The following is a 21,176-nucleotide window of genomic DNA, read 5'->3' as shown; positions in this document are numbered from 1 at the left end:
TAGGGCCACATGATATGCAATAAAAATATATATGTATTGCTACATATTGTACCCTTTACAATATATTAAAACACAGTGTTTGAAGTATTAAAGTGATGTTGTTTAGGACTGGCCTGCACTGTTTCAACCAATTATTTGTATTTTTTATTATTTTATTATAATAAAAGTATTAAAATAAGTATTGCACAAAAACCTTGATTATTTGGAACTGACTGGTCAAAATGCTCACAGCACATAGCAAAAAATAAAACACTGTGATGGGTTACATGGCTTATTTGCATACTCCGGCTTCCGTGATTCAGGTATTACAAAGGCCAAGGCAGTAGCAGTTAACAAACAATATATTGAGCAGCCCTATTTCATAATGAGAAATATTAGATGCCTACATTAAGAATGTTTTCACTTGCCAAGATGCATCATCTTCATCTTATTGCTCTCAGTTGTAGGAAGGGACGCAAAGTTATTTTCTCCTCTTTGATTCTGGACCCATGTTCTTTCACACATCTGAAATTACACAGACTGGAGCAACAAACAAGAAGGAGATTAATCAGAAAGCTTATCAAAATGGCATGAAGTCTGATTTACAGTCTGGATTACAGGATCACAGCAAATAATCTAATAAATGTGCCCAAAACTACACTTAGTACATTCATCCACATGTATGAACCGTTTCATGCTTTTCTATACTGGGTCTGCATATGTGACCAATATGTGACCAATCTTACATGATTTTAAGGATCACCAAGATGGTCATATAGTCCCAGTTTTCATCACACGTCAGAGCAGTGTACTACAGTACTCTCTCTGTTGATTGTAATAGTTACTAAGCATTTTTTTTTTAGATGCAAAGCACCTCATGGACCAGGCTTGTAAGACTTGCTCGTTCATATTTAGTTTCCTAAAGATTCTTCACAGTTGTGTGCTGTTGGCACTAAGAGTAGTATAATGTTTCAGTGACACGGCATGTCCTTATTTTTTGGATAGTTTAACAAGTAATCTTGTTTTTAAAAAATCCAAATGATCTGTTGACTGACTCTTGATTGAATAATAACAAGCCATGAATAGCCTTTCAAATATTATTAAGGACATTTTTGCCGAACAATACGTTTAATGTATTAGAAAGATACACTTATATGAACAAAGTATTAATCAGCCTCTGCTTTTTACTGTTACAGAGATTTTAAAATATACATAAGGCAAAATGCTAATCAACGAAATCGAAAAGGTACATGTAGAATTATTTTTAATTTAATATTTTTGATCTTTAATATTTATTTTTAATTTAGTTTAATTATTAAATCATGACAGCGCTAAAGTGGACACCTAAATTTGTTTGAGAAATGTTCTGCCATCAACAAACTACACACTGTACAATAATAACTGCTTAGTGCTGTTAGATTAGCATTATTTCCTAATAGCTCCGTTGTGCCTTTTAGCAAGCATTTTAGCATTTTTTTGCTCTGATAAGGTTGTTTTGATTTGAGTCTGTATATTTCAACACATTTACTCAGACTGAGGAAAGCGTGCTAAATGAGGACTCACTATGACTGCCCTGAATGCATTCTGTTGATTGTGAGGATGTCAAGAAGCCTAGCAGCAGCCTGTCTTAATGCAGATTTCCAAGGAGTGTACACATATCTTTCTAACATTTAAATCCTGTTGGCCACTAAATCCCAGGAAAATCCCTGATAAATCACTGAAACACAGCTGTCCATTTCGAAGAGATGTGTTTGAAGTGAATCGGAAACACTGGAGACGGAATATGAACCGTAAACAATAAATCGTAAGCTTATCGCCCCTCAGGGTCCTTTCTAAAGCTCAGCCCAGTTTCTATTTTAAACAAAAGGCTGAAAAGGCAGAGCACACACATTCACATAAATAATTAATGCACACAGTAATGGCTGTGTGGAGTGTAGGCGCGCACCCAGGGAGGCTGCGAATGAAAAGATGACCGTTATGAGAGACAAAAACAGCCATTTAAAGTGAAACGGCTGGGAAAAAGGGGGTAGCAGGGGGCATTCAGAATTGTGAACAGAGTTCTGGAGCATTTCCAAGTCTGTTGGCTTGTGAAAAAGAGAAATGAGAAAAACAAAAGGGGCCTGTCTGCCATGAGACACGCATGCATTTTTCAAAGCAAGACATGATCTCCGGGCTGATACAGCTTGCTCAGTCTGAATGAAGTCAGTGTCTTTTCCAAGCTCAACTTCTTGCTCTTACTCTATATTTCTTTCTGTTGTTCTCTGTCTCTCTGTGTCTCTCTCTCTCTGGCTATTTGGCTTGTCAGGCCTATTCTTTTAGGGACTTAATGGACCAAACATCCGGTCCTCTGAGAAATACAGCGGTATCCCTGTTTTCTCACAGTGAGGTGAAAGCTTTCTAGTGCAAGTCCAGCTGTGAACACATGTACCTACACTCATGAAAAGGTTCATTAAACAGCATTTGAGTCCCAGTGATATTAGTGAGGAGAGAGTGTAGCAGAAGAGTTTTCACAGAGCTTATGAAAGAAAAAAGCTCTCAGTTTAAGATATTTCATCTGTTGCTATACAGACTATTCCAATCTCAGCTCTCATTCTGAATAAGTGTTTGATTTCATAAGACATCTTAACGCGCAGAGCTCAGTGCACTCTCAGACACCACTGGGAGCTGTTATGTTCCAATTCCAGCAGTTCTTCTGCAGAGTTGTATAAGTGAACATCTGAAATGATAATCAGGAATTGACAAAACAGCTTCATGCTTGCCCAAGGCCTAACCCTCATAAGAGCATCAGATTACTTATCTTGGTATGTATAAGCCACCATGCTACTCACTGAAACATTGTTCAAGGGTGTGTGCTGTTGGTAGACCCTAGCAAAAAACATCCTGCTAGTTACAGTGGTTCTGTATCAGAATGATTCAATATATCCAAACAGGAAAACAAATCATTCTGGTTTTTATTTTGGTAGCTAGAACATCAGCAGCCGAATTGATCAAAGCTTTCATAAGAAAAAAAACTATGAAGAAACTCAAGACAAAAGCTAAGAAGTTAAGAAGAATAGTAGAAAATAAAGGTCTTAATTATTTTTCTTATTTTAGTGAGAAAACAAAACTGTTTTCTTATATGTTTTAGGTCATGTAGTCCATCAATGTCATGTTACATTTTATAGCACATGTAAGAGATCAATTATGTAAGACACATTTTGGATTTGAAGCGTTATTTCTGTTAAACGGTTGAGTTACATCCAAAGGAGAGAAAAATAAAAGGTAAAAAAAAATCAGACCAAATGTATCAAACAAGAACTAGAAGTGATGGAGGAAAAGTAACCAATAAGAAAATAATCTCTGGGAAATATAATAACTGAGGTGATGGTGGAAAGCAAGAGAAGAGTATAGTCAGAGGTAGCAGAGGAAGACAAAGTCTAAGACAAATATGAGGCTATTGTGGAGTTAGGAAAATACTTCAGAACATTGGCTTCGTTCACCAACCGTTCTCAAGAAGAAATGTCTGCTTAAAACCCACTTATGAAGTTTTGAAGAAGATTTCACCAGTGTTTTCTTATTTGGGATTAGTTCTTAGCTAAGAACAGAATCTACTCACAGTCAAGAGCACAAAGGTGCAAACAGTTCTGTGGTTCAAGAACAAGTCATGAATCTGACGCAGACTTCAGACAGAACCTTTCTCAAGAACACATTTAAGAAAAATCTTGGGGAATAAGACAAAAAATGCTGTAAAGTAAAAGTTCAATAGTCCATCTTTCATCAAAATGTAACGACTTCTGACATACCATAAATGTGACCAAAGAGCCAGTACATAAGGTTGGACAGTGACTAGTTTTAGCATCTATTTAATGGAAAAACTGGTTGCAGACTAATTGGCTAATATTTGAGAAGAAATAAATATACTCAAATCTGGGACTGGATTCACAAAAGTGTGAATATGATGGCAGAAAGCAAGAATAGGGTCAGGGATAGAAGAGGCAGCCATACAGCCTAAGACAGTGGTCACCAACCCTCCTGCTGGAGATCTTTTCCTGCAGAGTTTAGTTCTAAAATGCAGTTAACATGCTTACCCAACACTAATACATCCAATCATGGACTTCTGAAGATGCAGCTGGAGGAGGTGTGACAGATGTGGTTGGATTGACAGGGAGATTCACTCGAAAGAGACCCTGAAAATTGTTGTAACTTCCGTTAGGGTGAAGCTATCTGAGCCAAAAGATATATATACACATAAAGGGGTAAAGGGATATGTACCCGGAAGTTGCAGACAGAGGTTATATGCCGCGATGTCTGTCCGGCACCCACCTCATCGCTCTGACACAGAGCCGTCCCAGCTTGTTTGAAGCTCCATATACTGAGGATGTTGTTTGGTTCAGATTGATGCGTCCTAGAGAGAGTTATTACAGAATATTCGGGACCTCTTTCAAGTAAATCTCCCTGTAGAATCCACAGAAATTTCTTTTTTTTTCTTAAATATGAAGCTAAAGAAAAAAAAAACATTTAAGGAGATTTTTGTCTTTTTTCTTCCTTTGTGAATTCACCCCAGATGAGTTATGAGATTTGAGTTATTGTGCCTTCAGGAGCTCACTCCCTTGTTGGCATCTGAACTAACACCTTTGGTCTGGTTTTGGAAGAAGAAATAGTTGTCATTGTCACAAAGCAGGCAAAGAGTCAAGTGGTAAGGATGCAGTTTACAAGTGAGCATGATAAAATTAAAAACACAAAAATGTATTTTTAAAAAGCAACAAGGCCACGTGCAACTGACTTAACAGTACATATTTTTTTCTTTCATTATTTCAGTTCTTTCATTGAAACGCTGTTTAAACTAGTCACTGTCCAGCCTTGTGTGTCGGTTGTTTGGTTACATTTATCGAACGTCAGAAGACATTTTAAAACTGGTCGCTACATTTGATTAAAGATTACGGAGAAACAGGAATTCTGCCTGTAAAATGATCTGATGAATTGATATCCCATGAATAATAGAATTTTAAGTATTAAAGGTTGCCAAGCATTACAGAGAGCTTGGTCCTGTTGTTGCCACCTGCAGATATATTTTCACTGATAACAACTCTCAGGAATTTGCACTGATAAATATTTTTGTGTGCCGAGACCGAAGCAGTCTGTCGTAAGAAGCCAGACATATACCTCAGTGACTGAGAAGTCAGCACACTCTCCCACCTCTGGTCTTATTTCTGTCATTCTGATGAATTCTTTTAAAATATTTTTAAGTGGCCCAGGTTCAAGGTAATTGGAGTTTAATTAAACATCTAGCTGCATGAGAATGCATAAATAAATGAAGGTTTTCCAGCTGAAATGTTGACTTATTGGTGAATAATAGAATGAAGTGAATAACTGACACTTTCTTTGTTCTGTTTTGCAGTTGTTGGGGGTGGCCTTCCTGGGCATTGGATTGTGGGCATGGAATGAAAAGGTGAGAAATAGCTGTGTGGCAAAAACAGTGGCTGTTAAATATGTTATGCTGAATTAGCTGTTGGCAGCACATTCAGCACAGAGTCCCATTTGCATCCTCACTGTCCATGAATCTTTTTGACCCATTCTGATTTCAGTTCCTTCACTACCAACATTTTTTAAGCAGCATGCATTAAAGGCAATAACATTGTTTATTTGCTTTGTGGACTAGCACACTATTCAGCACAATAATATTAAAACACAGGCAGGTATAGCCCTAACATTTGCGCACGTGGTGCATGAGTGCTTAACTGGCTCGCATTATATACATCATAAAATCATTATGCAAATTGGATAATGGCCAAGTATAATATATGACAGATATTGACTCACTATATGTGAGGATATTTGTAAAGGACATGTAAGTACAGAAATACCCAGGATATGTTGTGTATTCTGAGCAAATCAATACTTGAGATAATGTCAGATATTTATGCTTTTCAAAAATGCTCTTATTTTGTCTTGTGTTATAAATCCAGTGCATCTTTTTCCTTTACAGTGCTGCGCTTTCACCCCTCTCTAAGAGCCCAAACTCACTCTCAGCCAGGCTGCTGCATGTTTAGTTCAGGTCGGTCAATTTGTGGGAAGGACAGCCTTTGGTGAAACCAATTCAGCTATTTGGAAACACATTGATTTTAAGGAATCTCACAAGAGACAATAACAAATACTGTGCGAGATTTGTTACCTGGTGGTGTGTCACCACAAGGCAGTATGAACAATTTATTTAATCACCTGAAATTCAATATGTCAAAGTTTTTTTTTAAGTACAGTAAATGCATGATGTTTCTGAAGTCAGTGAGTAATTGTGTTAAATAATCGTGATCTCGATATAGACCAAAATAATCATGATTATGATTTTCGCCATAATCGAGCAGCATAAAAAGATATGCCCAAAGATTCTTCACAATAGTAATAATATAAAATGAATAGTTAATATTGGATATCAATTGTAGTAATGTTAATGATAACAGTGTTACCCTCACAAAAGATAAAAAAACATTATGAGGAAGTTTCTACACACTCCTATCAGTTATCGAAGGTCATTATTTTAACAGTTGTTCTCAGTGTTTTTCCAGGATCCAGTTATTTTTATTTTGGCCTTATTTATCCTAGCTGCTGTATATTCCAGAAGGAACATGTTTCAAAAATAAGCCAGACAAGATGAGCAGGAACTATTTTAAAATAGTCTTTTTGGCTGCTGTAAGACCAAAAAAAGCCTTTTTGATGAGTAGAAAACAATTCTGCAGAGTCGTCATCTAGAAGGAAAGTCCAGTGCAGTCTGTGTGCAGATTTTACCACAGTATTAGAGAGAATCTTGCACATACGTTCATAATAGGACACGCCCAAAACATATGCATGTGGCAACTAATATAATGTTACATAAATGACAACAAAGACTTGATTTTTAATTTATACAGTAAATTGGGTGTAGCATATGCCTTTATATGAACCTAAAACAAATCATTTGATTGCTGAATACTTTAAAGTAATTAAACAGTTTTTCCATACTGCACTGTTAGAAATAAAGGTACCATGCAGGTACACGATTCGTTCATCAAGGTACAATCAATGTAAGTGTACCCGCAAAGGTACAACAGCGGTTTTAAGGTCCAACTGTGTACCTTAAATAAGTTTTTCCTAGTGAAAAAGTAGATATTTGCATCTTTTTATAAACTAATGTTTTAAAACAGAACAATAAAATAAAAAGCCTGGAGAAGAGGCGGGGTGTGTGGAATCAGTACAACTTAGGAAATATAATTTCAATGGATTATGGTACAGTTATGTTCCCTGACAGAAGGTACTGAGATATACCCCTGAGGGTACCACCACAGTGACAAAAAGGGTACTGCCTCAGTGACAGTGTCGTACCTTTTTTTTCTAAGAGTGTGTGACCCAATTAGGTTTAACATTGAATTCATGCTCCCAGTACAAAGAAGCTGAAGGATTAGAATATGTTTGTATACTGTAGCCACCATGCCTCCTGATGCAGAAGTAGAATCTACCCACTGCTGTAATGGGTGTAGAAATATTTGATTAAACCAGGAGCGACCATATGATTTTAAAGTGGATCTCAATTTTAAATATGAAAAAAGGAGAAAAGTAAACTCTTCTTTGAGATCCTGAAATGATTTTCAACCCTCCTTATTAAAATATCTGTCAAGGTATGTTTGCTTTGGTTATATCAAACTTTATGTATAAATGACTTGTTGCCTGTATTGATGTTACTGTTATGTCAGAGAGTCATTCTGATGGCATAAGGAAAAGGTCCTCCCGTAATTGCTTCCACCTCCTCCTAGAATCTAAAAGAGTGGGAAATGTTTAGAGATTTCTTGGGAATCCTTAAAAAGGACAAGCCCTGGAGCCTAATGCCGTGAACGATGTTAGCTTCTGGACTGCGCCATGGCACAGGGGAATCTGCATTATTCCTAGTCTTCAAAGGTCTAATTTGAATGCCAGATAGTATAGTTTAAAACCCAGAACCAATCATCTCTTGACCTGAGGATAATTTGTCCCATTCTACTATTAGAAAATAAATGAGGACTGTTTGTAATAACACAGACAAGTTTTTTACTGCTGGAAGGCTACAGATGGGCACTGTAGCTGGAAGGCTACAGTAATGTGCAAAAGTCTTAGGCACCTAAGCACATTTGAAACCATTATCGTTGCAATAACTGTGCTTGTGCCTGTAACACCATACATGATTAGAATACATGCAAATAAGAATAAATACAATAAAAAGTAACAAGAAGGTCTTAGTTTTAAAAAAGTTGTTGATTGGTTCCAGATTTCTCTTCTTTGCCCATCAACCCCCAGACCCCCAACCCTCCCCCCATTTTAGTTTATAAATATTGTAAATTTACAGTATTGTCTCACTGGGCAGTTGTTGAACATTTCTGGATAATTCAGTTGTTGAGATGTGATCAAGTCTTTCACATGGTTAGATGTGAAATAGTGCATCATAGAGAAACTGAGCAGTGGTGGTGATAGAAAGCATTAGTTCTGATATCTGCAACACGAATATAACCATTCATATCAGTGAACCCACACATGTCTTATAAGGTTTTATATGCAATGCTAGTAATGGTAAAATAGAGGCAAAGTTGGAAAAATGTATTTTCTTTGGTACTATTTGTGCCTTACAACACCCTGCATGTATGTCTCTGTAATAAATAGATTTTAAACATGCATTTTGTGCCAAAACCTTCTCAAAATTGTCATAAAACCAAGTCCCAGGCATCATGCAGTGTATTTGTTAGCATTTTGTGTGATAACTGTCTGTCAGGGAGCTTTTAGAGGCTTTAAACCCTTTAGACGTTTGGTTCCTGTGTCCACCATTGTGAACAATTCTGACTCTCTAGTTTGAACTATTTCACATCAAACCATCTTAAATGTCTCTGTTTACATCTTAAAAATCCAATTATGCGGAAATCCTGAAATGCTCTTTCCTGCCTTTGTGTCAGAAATGCGCATGCACAAGCACGCTTTCTCTAGGTGGATACTAGCCGCTAGCACAAAGTGTACTATTTGGCACATGTAACTGGAGCTGTAAAGATAAGTGTGCCAGGCACCGAAGCCTCAGAGGATCCCATGCCTCAACTGTACTGTACTTAGGTGGAAAGTGATTCACTGTGAAAACATTTCATGTGAAACATCTCAATCTCATCTTACTCGGCCTCCCTGGGTTGGGAAGTGTCTTTTACAAGAGATGTTTTTTTTTTTTGTTTCTTTTTTTAAAACCCCTACACTCAAAATCAAGAGTGCACTAACATCAGTGGACTGTCCTGGAGTTAAGCACTGTCTTGGGTGTTATTTTTGATTCTTAGTTCAATTTTTCAATGCATATTAACGTTTGTCAGTCCTGCTTTTTCCAGTTAATATTGCAATATTGAAATTTTGCAAGAAACAGTGTGTTTTGTCCTTTCAGGACAAAGAGAGGATCTTTTGTATCATCTTACTTGGACTATTATAATATCCAATGTTAGACTAATATTTTCTGCTGTTTGAGTTTGTTTTACATTAATGTGTTTTGTTATTTTATTGTTTTTTTCTTTAAAAAAAACCTTACTGAGACCACTATTGTGTGCAGATTAACATAACATACATTCTGAAATCGTACACTCTGAAAAAAGGTGGTTCTTCAAGGCTTCTTATTAAAGAAAGTGGTTATACATAGGACCAGGAACACTCTGCATGATTAAAGGGTTCTTTACATCCTGAAATGGTTCTTCAGAGTGATGAAGAATTTGTTATAGATGGTTATTTATAGAGCCATTTATGGGTTCTGTATAGCACCAGAAAGGGCCCTATTGTTACAAGCCAAAGAATGCTCTTTTGGTACTATATAGGACCCTTTTTGCTAAGAGTGTAGAAGTCTATTCCGTTTTTAGATAGTGTTGTTTTCATTGGACACTATAGTCCTGCTTCCTGTTGCCCAGACAATTACAGAAGTGGATAGTTTAGGTTTAGCTTGCTTCTCTAATTCTCTCAAGGCAACAACGAAGATAAACTCCTCACAACAAAATGACTTTCAATCACATCATCAAATGATCCCTCTCTCTGTCTCTCTCTGTCAGGGTGTGCTCTCAAACCTGTCCTCTATCACTGATCTTGGTGGGTTTGATCCCGTCTGGCTCTTTCTGGTGGTGGGAGGGGTGATGTTCATTCTGGGTTTTGCTGGCTGCATTGGAGCGCTGAGAGAGAACACCTTCCTGCTCAAATTTGTAAGTAATGAGGTATACTGACCAAAGTCTTAGTCTCAGATGCCCGGCCCACACGTACATGGTGTATTCGAATGCAGTTACTCAGGTGGGGGTATTTTTTCCCCCAATATGATTAACTTGGCAAATAAACAGTAACGGCGCACTACAGTTTGCTGAAAATGCCATATTTAAGTCCCTGAAGATTCTGTGTTAGTTTTATTTGAAGTATTTAGTAGCTTTGAAAATGGACTGTCCCTACATGTCACACTGTCCCTTCTTGTCAGTCAAACTGCCCTTTCTTCTCAAAATAGACTTTCTTTTGGCCATGGAACATAACCAAACCCAACAGACTATTTCAATGAGCAGAAGTCTGACTTGTAAGGCTACATTGGCCATAGTAGCCTTGTTAACCAAAGGTGCAATGTGTCCAAAATTCCTTTTTGTCAAGTATGGGTAAAGATTCTCTATTTGGTCCCAGTCTTTCTGTCTTTTCCTAGTAAATAATTGCTATGCTGTTCTCTGTTGACTGTATTGCATGGCAATATTGTCACTAATAGCTTAACATGGAGGTCTTTACTTGGACAAATTGTAGTGATGTATGATTGGGTTCTTACCTTTCCTTTTGTTTCCTGTAGTTCTCCGTGTTTCTGGGGATTATATTCTTCTTGGAGCTGACAGCAGGAGTTCTTGCCTTTGTTTTTAAGGACTGGATCAAAGACCAACTCAACTTCTTCATTAACAACAACATCAGAGCCTATAGAGACGACATCGACCTCCAGAACCTTATCGACTTCACTCAGGAATATGTAAGAGAGAGAGAGAGAGAGAGAGAGAGAGAGAGAGAACCTGCTGTGTTCATGACAAACTCACTGGAGTATTTCAAAATAAGGATGTAGTTGAAGAGAAAGACAAAGTAAAGCAAAGAACAGGAAAGAATTTATGGTGAAAAAGGGAAGGAGGGTAGGTGAGTGAAAAGAAGAAAGAGAGAGAGAGTGAGAGAGATAATGTCTCTCTGCTTCTAGTATAGGTCTTCTACAAATTGTGCATTATGTTCAATGTAAAGATATGATTCCCTGTCTAACATTTAGTGCACCGGATGGGTGCAGAAATCTTAGGTTCAGACCTTTACAGTACACTAAATAGGGCAGGGCAGCCCTGGACTTATAATCTAGCCCAATACAATTTCTGTAATATGGCAGACTCCTTCAGCCCTGTGGTTCTTTGCTCTGGCGTCTGGTGTTTTTTATCACACAACTTTTTTGTATCTCCCTCTTTGTAGCTAGCCTTCACATTTCATCTTTCACATAGTTCAAGAGTAAACATGTTTTGTACTGTATGTAGCATATTACATTCTGTATTTTTAAATTACAATGTTGTATAAAAAAAAAAACAACTTGATTTGAAGCCTATTTATCCTCTTGATTGGTATATTACTTTGTCATTTTGGCCCCCTGCCCACCACAAACATAGCATTTTGGTCCTCAAAGACAAAAAAGTTTGGCCAAACCCCATATTGGAGGTAGGGAGATATTTGCGATTCAGAGAGAGAAAGACAGACAGACAGATAAGACAGACACACGCACACACACACACACACACACACACACACACACACACACACACACACACACACACACACAGATAGAAAGTCAGGAAGACACAGAGAAAGCCAGTTTCCCTGGAAACCTGATCTATTTGTTAGTATCCTTATGATTCTTATGAATCCTTATGATCTTGCTCCAAACTTGAATTTAGCTGACAGAACCTTCATGTTCATACAGACCGTTCAACAGTGAAACTTCACCACCGGATTCAATGAAGGCTTACCATCTTTGTAAAACAGTAGATATCGATGGTAATTTGTGTTTAGTTTTCAGGGGAGGGATTTTTCTGCACTATACACACATCTAACTAGAGATAGTTAAGCAATGGATTTATTAGAAAAGCATGAATCCATCCACAAAGTATGTTTGATGGTCAGCTAAACCCAAAGCAGTTTAGTAACAGTAATATAAATGTTATTATATAATTTGGTATAAACCGTCCTCTTTAATCTTTCTGTATGCTGCCCTAAAACTAAAGCTTAAGACAAATGGGCACTTCATCCGGAAATGTCCTCATGTACAAAGACATTTGGCGCCCAGATGACAGTTTCTGGATTGCAGCAGTTGGACAGCAGTGCAGTTTTTCAGCTCTGTTTGGTGCCAGTGGTTGCCAAATCTACTCCCAGCAGATGACTCTCCCAGGACAAAATTAATTAGATATTGGAGTTTAATAGCGCTCATCACCCATTGGGCACGACTGTGATCCTGCCTGATAAATGATAAAGCACTCTGTGTTAACATGGGATACAAACATAGGCTCACAAGAGCTTTGGTTTAGCAGATGCCCTCCAGAAGTGCACAATAGACTGCTGTAGTCAAACTGCTAATAGATCATTCAGATCTGCCAATTTGGTATGAAGAATTGCTTAGAAAATTGTTGGTATTTAATGGCTAATTTCATCCTCTCTGATTATTTTTTCAGATGTAAATCAGAATTTACACTTGATATTTCTGTAATATGGCAAATGTAAGATCTGAAAGAGATTGTGTTATTTTCTCTTCTGTTCAGTGGGAGTGCTGTGGGGCATTTGGAGCTGATGACTGGAACCTCAACATCTACTTCAATTGTACAGAAAGCAATCCCAGCAGAGAGAAGTGTGGGGTGCCCTTCTCCTGTTGCACCAAGGACCCAGCGGTAAGAGAGTGAAACACAGATACACATAACACTTGGTAGCACTTTATTTTAGTACTCCAATGTAGATTCTTTGTAGATGCTTCATCTAACTTACACTCAAATAATTATATATGAAATGTAACTAAACTTGGAAGTTGAGTGTGATACTCTAACCCTGACTCTAAACCTAGCATTAACTTAAACACAAAACCTAAACATACCTCTAACCTAACCCTTCCCCTAATATTGGCTTTTACAGTTAACAGCTTGTTAATAATTTAAGTAGCTATAGATCATCTATAAGAGGCCATCAAAATAAAGTGTGACCATCTAGAATGCTTGCTACTTACGCATGTGCATGCTCTTGGCCGAGGTGATAGGGCAGTGTAACTGGATACTGTAGTTGTTTGCTTTGGAGCTTGCGAAAGTGACTGATCATTGCGTACAGCAGCTAGTAGAGAAATATTTCGATAATCATTCAATTTGCATAATCAAGAATCCAATTTTTTAAAGTATAAATATAATTATTTTTAGATATTGTTCAGGCCTAGCATGCACACTACTTTTCTAAGTATGTATAAATAAAAAAGTAGCATGCATGGTAGTATGCACATTATGTTTGAATATGCATGCTATTTTCAGTGTAGGCATATTGCTATACACACAAAATTGAAGAGAACGTGTGCTGTGCATACTTAAGTATAGAAAAGTAGTATGCATACACTGAAAATAATATGCATACTTAAGGTAGTATACATGGTAATATGCATACTTAAAAAGCAGTATGTACATACTGAAAATAGTATGCATACTGTTTACACTGCATGCACACTACTTTTAAAGTAGGTATAGGTAAATAAAAGTAACATGCATAGTGCAGTTTTCAATGTATTTCCAGTATATGCTCTAGTGCCTTTTATGTACTTCATTAGTAGGCATTTGCTGAACCTCTTTTTGCATTTTACAATTTTAAGTATGTGTAATACAGTATGCACATTACTCAGCATATTATTTTATTAAGTATTATTTTCAGTGTTTATACACAAAGTGATATGCATGCTTTGAAAATGTATACATATAAAAATCAGTGGCAGAAATCTTGACTGCTTTTCTCAACACATCTGTGCTAGAGAATCACATCGAGAACAATCACATCAAATTGTTATTTCATTTAGAGAATATAAAGCAAAGATGCATTAATCATAGTATAATGATTTTGTGAAAGGTTCACTTATGTTCAATCTCTTTTTGTCAGCACTGCATCGTATGGCATTCATAATAAATTACTAAGATGCAGACAGAAGTGATAAGGAAAATACTCCTTGAAATGTATGAAGACCATTTTAAACTCATAAAGGGCTGATTGGAGCTGTGAATAAAAAAAGTTCACTCACAATAAATAAGTGCTTCTGAGTCAGAGGAGGGCGCCTGAGGCAAAGAACATCGATTGCGGCATGCTGTGGGTTATTAACCTTTCATAAATCATCGTCCGACGACATTAAACAATTTTACTGTAGGATTTTTTTCTTCCTGTGTGTAGTTAAATCATATCAGCAGTCAAACAGAGGAGACGGGGCGCCATCTGGAGATATTATGCTGCTTCAGTAGGAACTGGACAGGCAAACACATAGCAGTGCAAATGCATATCATGTAAGGCTGTGTCATGTCTAAATTAATTTCAAGAAGTTGGGGAGAGCAAGGTACAGCCTAATGCATTGGCTTTTGCTTAATAATGTTAAACGTATTTGAGCAAGATTACCCAAGTTTTATACAAACCATTTACACATCTCTGCTTGGTGAAAGCACAGAGAGTTTCCAGCACCTACTGTTTATGACTAAAACAGCTGAAAGTGGCAAAAGTGCAAAAGTTACAAATAACTCCATAGGCAGGGTTAGCTGTAACAGACTCTGGGGCTAGTTGTAATAGTTTCTGAAAAGCCTGGTTAATCAGTGCAAGCACAGTTGATGTAATATAATTGTATGTTGCTTGAAACAGAAGATTTCCAGTCTAAATACATCAAAATAAATATGATTAGAGAAAAAATATCTGCTGTGAAAATCTACAGATGAAGCAAATGGAATAGGATAAAGTATATTCTACTTTTAGTCACTTGTTTAACTAGATAAAATATCCATGTTACATTTTACCCTACGTTAGTCTGCTCCCCAAAATAATGTAGGGTAAAATGTATTGTGGGGTAAAATGTAACCCTCTTCTACTGAAAACGAGGTCATAACGGAAAGCAGAGCAGCATCCTAAATACATTTGACTTAACCATGCCCCACCCACAAGAGCATCCTTTCATAACAACACTTGCAAGGCTGGACTAGTAAGTATTAAATTCAAATCACATTTATTGTGAATGCAAAGAAGAAACCAAATATAAACAGGAAACAGAAATGCCACCGCCGCCTTCTCTTCGCCCAAGCTCATTTAAGACTGACTGAGGTGATGTGGAAAACTGCCCTGTGCATTATGGGAAAACATTTCACTTTTAAAATTACAGCAGTGGGTCTTCTTAGTTCCCAAATACTTACAGAGTGTTGTTAAAATACGAGATGATGCAACACAGTGGTAAACATGCTCCTGCCCCACCTTTTTTGAAAGGTGTTGCTGGCAACAAAATAGCCATATATTAGTTTATTTGCACATCATTGCTTTCTGTTTTCATTTACATTTTTTGCACAGCATCCCAACTTGTTTGGAAGAGTGGGTGTATTCTGTACGCTGCGAAAGTGAAAGTATCTGTGAAAGATCACACTATAAAATTATAAACTGGTAACTCAACATTACGTCTAAACTCAGATTGCTGAGTAACAGTTTCTCATTAAGTTAATGGGATTTTTGTTAATATTCTGTGACGTTTGTCCAACCTCACAACAGTACCTACAGAAAAATTAATTTGGCAAAGCATAGATAGGCCAGTTGTTCAATTCAGAATGAATATTTCCTTCCTGTTTCTTATCTCTCCCAACCACACATGCCCCAGTGCCACTGTCCAAGTGCCTCCTCAGAAACAAAGTGCTTCTGTCCACTTTCTCCCCATTTATTCTGAAGAAAGAATTTATAGTTCACGTCCTGTTTTTTAGGAGGATGTCATCAACACGCAGTGCGGATATGATGTCCGGGCTAAATCGGTGCGTTGACCTCTCTTTCTTTCAGTATTTCCCTCAAATGTCATCTTCAGAAAAATACCAAGAAGTCATGAGCCTCTGACTATCAGTGTTGATTCTGTGTTTGAGTGATAGCTCATTATAATAGAAAGAACTACAGTGCAGCAGTAATACAGTCCATCTCATTACTCATGCTTATTTTCCCCTTTACACTGTGTAGACATTTAATGATGAATGAATAGAAATGATCCAAAATAAAATCTACATTAACATACAGTGATGTTTTTTCTCCTGTGAAAACATTTTGGAGATCAAAAATTGTTACTCTGTTGCTCCGTGTTGCTCCAAGCAGATGTTGCAGAGGATTACACAGTGAGCAGATGGAGCCCCCTGCAGGCCATAACAAGCAAAGCTAATAGTAGTGCTTGTAATTCTACTGTTTATTCATATCAAAAGCAAAAGAACACAAGAATAAACATTATCAAATGCCTGACAGTGCATATTTTTAAAAACATTAACATATTTTGATATTAAGCTTGCTGTCTTGTTCGTTCTTTAGAGTGAAGAGCAAAGGACGTACATCCATGTGAAAGGCTGCGTGCCTCAGTTCGAGAAGTGGTTACAGGACAACCTGACAGTAGTGGCGGGCATCTTTATAGGAATTGCACTGCTACAGGTTAGGTTCCATAACCTTCTCAGTCTTTCTTATACTCTCAATCCATTCATTTCTTTGTTCTTGAGTTCTTCTTTTTTAATTATAATTAAGTTTTCTGCATTTCTTTTTTGTTTGACAGATATTTGGAATATGTCTGGCCCAAAACCTAGTGAGTGATATTGAAGCAGTACGGGCAAGCTGGTAAGCAAAGACTGATGAAGCTTTTTAAAACATGGTTAGCTCTGTGTGCTCTGCTCCTACACAGTGAGTCCCCACCCACAGCCAGCTGACACCGTCTCCCTCAGTATGCTAGAAGCATATTCATATTTTCAGCTTAATGATTCACTGCTCAACTGTAGTAGCTCTCATAAGGCAGCGCTTATCTTCAGTCATACAAGGCCAGTGCTGAGTCTCAAACTTCATACCAAACCAAAAATAGAAGACCATTTACAGTACATTCACTAGTAAAGTATGTGTATTGTGGTATTATGCAGTTTAGGATGCAGCCCAGGTTCTTCTCTTTTTGAATATGCTGAGCTAATAAAATGCAAAAATGCAAAAAAAGTATTTTTTCAGCTTGTTTTGGCTACGGCACACATCTCCACAGTTAACTGAAAGGTGAAACTTTTCACATAAACAGATGTCATGTTGAGCGTTATGAGCTTTTCCATTCATTTTTCAAGCACCAAACTCCTCCCCTTTGTAATATCTGATATACCCGAGCAACAGACTTGCTCACATGGTTTCTGACTGTATGACATACTGCCAGTACAGACAACACAGACGAAGTTCAGGCTATACGGTGACTACTACTGTATTAGATATGTTACATTTTTAGCTATGTTCATTTTTGTAACAGTGTCTCATGGTGTCAGAAACCACTTAAGAAATTCTTTGTGAGATTTATTTAAAAACATACAGAACACAATATGAAGCAGGTTTGTGTTGGATTGGTCATGTATTGTGCACAATGCTAATTAGCTACATTAGCCCTGTAGCTCCAGTGCAAAACTAAGGAAGCAAAATTCAGACACCCCAAATTGTCTATATATCAAATATATTTGGAGTTAGGAGAAAATTTTTTTTTTTTTTTGTCAGTCAGTCATTTCATGGGCAAGGTTGTCCAATCTTATCCACATCCTAGCCACAAAAATCTAGTATGGCAGCAGGTTTTCCTTCGAAATTAGCAGTAGACACCAGACTCTCCTTGTCTTTTCAATTACGCTCAAACATGTAATCAAATGAGTTCCTTGTGAAACTAGCCATCCCTGCATTCATGCCACTGAGTGAGTATTTGAGGCCGAACAGGCAGATTCTGATTTAATTTTCAAGACTGCCACCTTGTGGACAGTTTGTAGTTATTAAGAGATGCTTTCCATGAGATGCACTTTCGAGATATTTTGGGAATAATGCCTGTTTATTGTATTTAATCCAAAATATTAAGGTTATTTACATTCTCTGTAAAAATGTCTTACCACACAATATTAGTAACAATATTACAATATTAGTCAGTCAGGGACTTTTATTATGCTCAGTTGTGACTTCGCTACAGCTTCCCTTATGTAACTGGGCTTTTTCGGAAAAACTGTCTGTGACTTCCACCCTCATATTCCTCCTCTTCCTTGAGGGGGCCTACCACAGTATGTTTGTGCGTGTTGCACGCTACCATGGCCATTGCTTTGCCAGCTCACCTCACTTCACTTCTCCTCCCCCACGCTTCTATCAGGCTACTGCCTCCCTCATACGTCGCTCACCGCCTCCCACCCCACTCCAGCAAGAAAGTGCACTCCTGAAGGAGGTGTGTGCTCACTCGGTGGGTGCAAACGTATGCCTTTTTCTGATCTTTCTCAACTTTGCCAAATTTACAGCCCTGCAAGTCTCTCTCTCTCTCTCTCTCTCTCTCTCTCTCTCTCTCTCTCTCTATGACAGTAATCATTCTAATGATTGGGCCATTTACTAACAATAGATACAGCCACTGAAACACCATCCATTCAAGGCCCTCATATCAGTGATGCACAACTCTGGGTTTTTTAAAGTTGACTCCTGATGCTGGTGTTTACTTCTCAACTGCATTTTAACCAACACAGTGCCAGCGCCATCAGTAAAGAGTTTTAGCACACATCCTAAATATGGTTTAACCACTTTTTTGAGTTGCGAAACATCATAGTAGCAATTCATAAATACAATATGTTGTGTAAGACAAATGCAAGTTCTAACAGGGCTGGAGATAACAGGGCTTATGCGCTTGCCAGCTAGAACACTGTTGCAACTATCTGCAGCCTTGTGATTAAAGTAACGGTAGCCACAATCAGCACCTTTCCTGCAGTACAAACACAGACAACAAAATGTCCCTCAAGACAGTCATGGTGGGAAAAAAACACAAAAGAAGAGTTGATACATGGGCGTGTCAGAGTCAAATCCTGATCACCACTGCATATCGCACTAATAGTACAGTAGATATTTTAGAATATATTTTAGTAGATGTACAATACCAGTCAAAGGTTTGGACACACCTCCTGACAGTGAAGGCAACAGAATTATGTAACACTTAAGGAAAATGCAGTGACCAAATAGTGTTACACTAACAAAAACAACCTTATATCTTACAGTTTTTTCCCAAAATACTATTAAAGTAACCCCTCTTTCTTTTCTCTAGACAGTTTTCACATTCTGTTAAACAAATTCATGAGGAGCCACCCAGGATGCTTTCAACAAGCTTAAAGGAGTTAACATGCTGAACATATTTGTGCATCTTTTTTTTATTTATTTAAAACTTTTTCATATAGAGACATCAGCTTCATATATAGTCATATTTACCTTAGGAAAAAATGGAAATTGATTTAAGCATGAACCTTTACATTACAATGTCTGAAGAAATACATACATGCAGTGTGTCCAAACTTTTGACATCTTACCATGCAATTATAATTGACATTGATAAATAATAAATGCTACATTTTAATTACTGTTCCATAAAAGATGCTTTCTCTACCTGCAAAACATCAAATTCAATTCAAAATAAAATACCTCCACTTCTACTTACAAGCACTTGTGTTGAGATACAATACAGCATGTTGTATTACATAGTAAGGTAATTAGTATGTTAGCTTTTGGTTAATGTGTTAACTTGAGACTATCATTAGCTTGGGGACCATTTTATTGTAAATGTTGTACTTTTATAATGTTTAAAGCTCTACGAAACTCACAATGGAAACATCACCATATTAACAAGAGTTAAATTTTCCAGAATATATATTGGACTGATTTTGTATTGAGTAATGAATTTGTGAGTCGTTACACCCCAATGTGGTGTTGATTGAAAGTATAGAATCAACTCTTTGGAAAGAATTTCAGTAAGCTAAAAATTCTAAATAATCAATATCAAATAATCAATATCGCCCCATGCTTCTGTTAGCCTTGGCGGCAAGTATGACTTCTAAAGGTTAATGCAGGGTGTAAATGGGATCTGTTTGCATCTCAGGGTTCAGTACAGTGATTGTAGCTTCTAATTCACTCCACGTTCATTGCCATCCCAACTCAGCCCTCTAGCTCCTCCAGGTTCTGTCCACTGTCTTTAGCCTCTGTAGTCTCAGCGTGCTGCGTCATGCCGCAGCGGTTTCACATCCCATCTCTCACTGTGCTCTTCACATGCTGGCCTGCCTTGCTACAACCCTCCTTACCCTGCTCTCCTCAGAGAATTATGGGGATTTTCCCCCCACTCGCAAGAATGAAACAGTAAATGTTGACCTCATGCATTACTGTGCAGTTTGTAGGTAATTGGGCAGTGATTTTTTTTTTGTTTTGTCTCTGTAGTCCAGCAGATTGGATTTGAAATGAAGCCAATAAAAATTTAAGACATAAAATTAACAATACTCTATATAGTCACACATAGCAGAGTATGTTCCCTGGTGATGGCATGTTTCTGCTTGTTTTGGGGCTTTTTGCTTTTCAGTAAGTGAAATGCTCCTCAGTGGGGATTAAAGTGCAAAACAACAGAGATAAAGCAGTTATTACTGCCAGGCTACTTACATCCTGCCATGTATACAGTCGTATGCAAAATGTTGAACACCCCCAGTCAAATTACAGGTTTTGTTGATTGTCTAAGTGAAAATAAGGTTACATATGCTTGACAAGGAACAAACATAAATATATCATTTTTGTGCAATTTTTTGCCCAGGAATCCTATTAGTATAGTTTAAAATATTATTAATACAATATTAAAAATGTGCCTTAATCTTGCACAGGCCATTTTATGTTTTCCCCCACAACTATGTTAAATTTAGCAAATAAACAGGACAAGTGTGCCGTGTGTGTTCGCTGTAGAGGATGTGTTAACATATTTCCTCATAGAAAATCAACAAAACATGTCATTTTACCAGGGGCACCCACATTTTTGCATACAGTTGTATGAGGAACTTTTTTTGAGAGCATAATCAGTTAAAGATGTCATTTTAATGTCTTTTCAAGCTTTCAAAACTGTAACATGTAAACCGGCGAGTATTAACCCATCCATTTCATATACAGCACATCAGTAGCGTAAGCTT

At 37.4% G+C, this 21,176-nt stretch overlaps 2 protein-coding genes across 5 annotated transcripts in view; one reads left to right on the top strand and one right to left on the bottom strand.

Moving 5' to 3' along the window:
* frem1a (Fras1 related extracellular matrix 1a) overlaps positions 1-10,862 on the bottom strand; it is a 65,668-nt gene extending 54,806 nt beyond the window's left edge. Inside the window, exons 1-2 of the mRNA XM_017713935.2 lie at positions 10,760-10,862; positions 387-519 (exon numbers count right to left, since the gene is read on the bottom strand). The gene's annotated coding sequence lies outside the window, so the exon portion shown is untranslated. The remainder of the gene's footprint in view (positions 1-386; positions 520-10,759) is intronic.
* tspan5a (tetraspanin 5a) overlaps positions 1-21,176 on the top strand; it is a 31,052-nt gene that overhangs the window by 6,011 nt on the left and 3,865 nt on the right. For 2 of the 4 annotated variants that reach the window (XM_017713944.2, XM_017713942.2), the window contains exons 2-9: positions 5,357-5,407; positions 10,020-10,166; positions 10,781-10,951; positions 12,759-12,884; positions 15,954-16,001; positions 16,537-16,653; positions 16,772-16,833; positions 18,359-18,445. In XM_017713944.2, the coding sequence (XP_017569433.1) occupies positions 5,357-5,407; positions 10,020-10,166; positions 10,781-10,951; positions 12,759-12,884; positions 15,954-16,001; positions 16,537-16,653; positions 16,772-16,833; positions 18,359-18,425 (789 nt within the window). In that variant the 3' untranslated portion in view covers positions 18,426-18,445. Of the gene's footprint in view, positions 1-5,356; positions 5,408-10,019; positions 10,167-10,780; positions 10,952-12,758; positions 12,885-15,953; positions 16,002-16,536; positions 16,654-16,771; positions 16,834-18,358; positions 18,446-21,099; positions 21,126-21,176 lie in introns of all 4 variants that reach the window. The other 2 variants (XM_017713943.2, XM_017713945.2) reach the window with 2 other exon arrangements.

This window comes from Pygocentrus nattereri, chromosome 2 (assembly GCF_015220715.1).
Source record: "Pygocentrus nattereri isolate fPygNat1 chromosome 2, fPygNat1.pri, whole genome shotgun sequence".
Classification (NCBI taxonomy): Eukaryota; Metazoa; Chordata; class Actinopteri; order Characiformes; family Serrasalmidae; genus Pygocentrus; species Pygocentrus nattereri.
The sequence above is the reverse complement of the archived record's forward strand: the minus strand, read 5'-3'. Positions and strand labels throughout refer to the sequence as shown.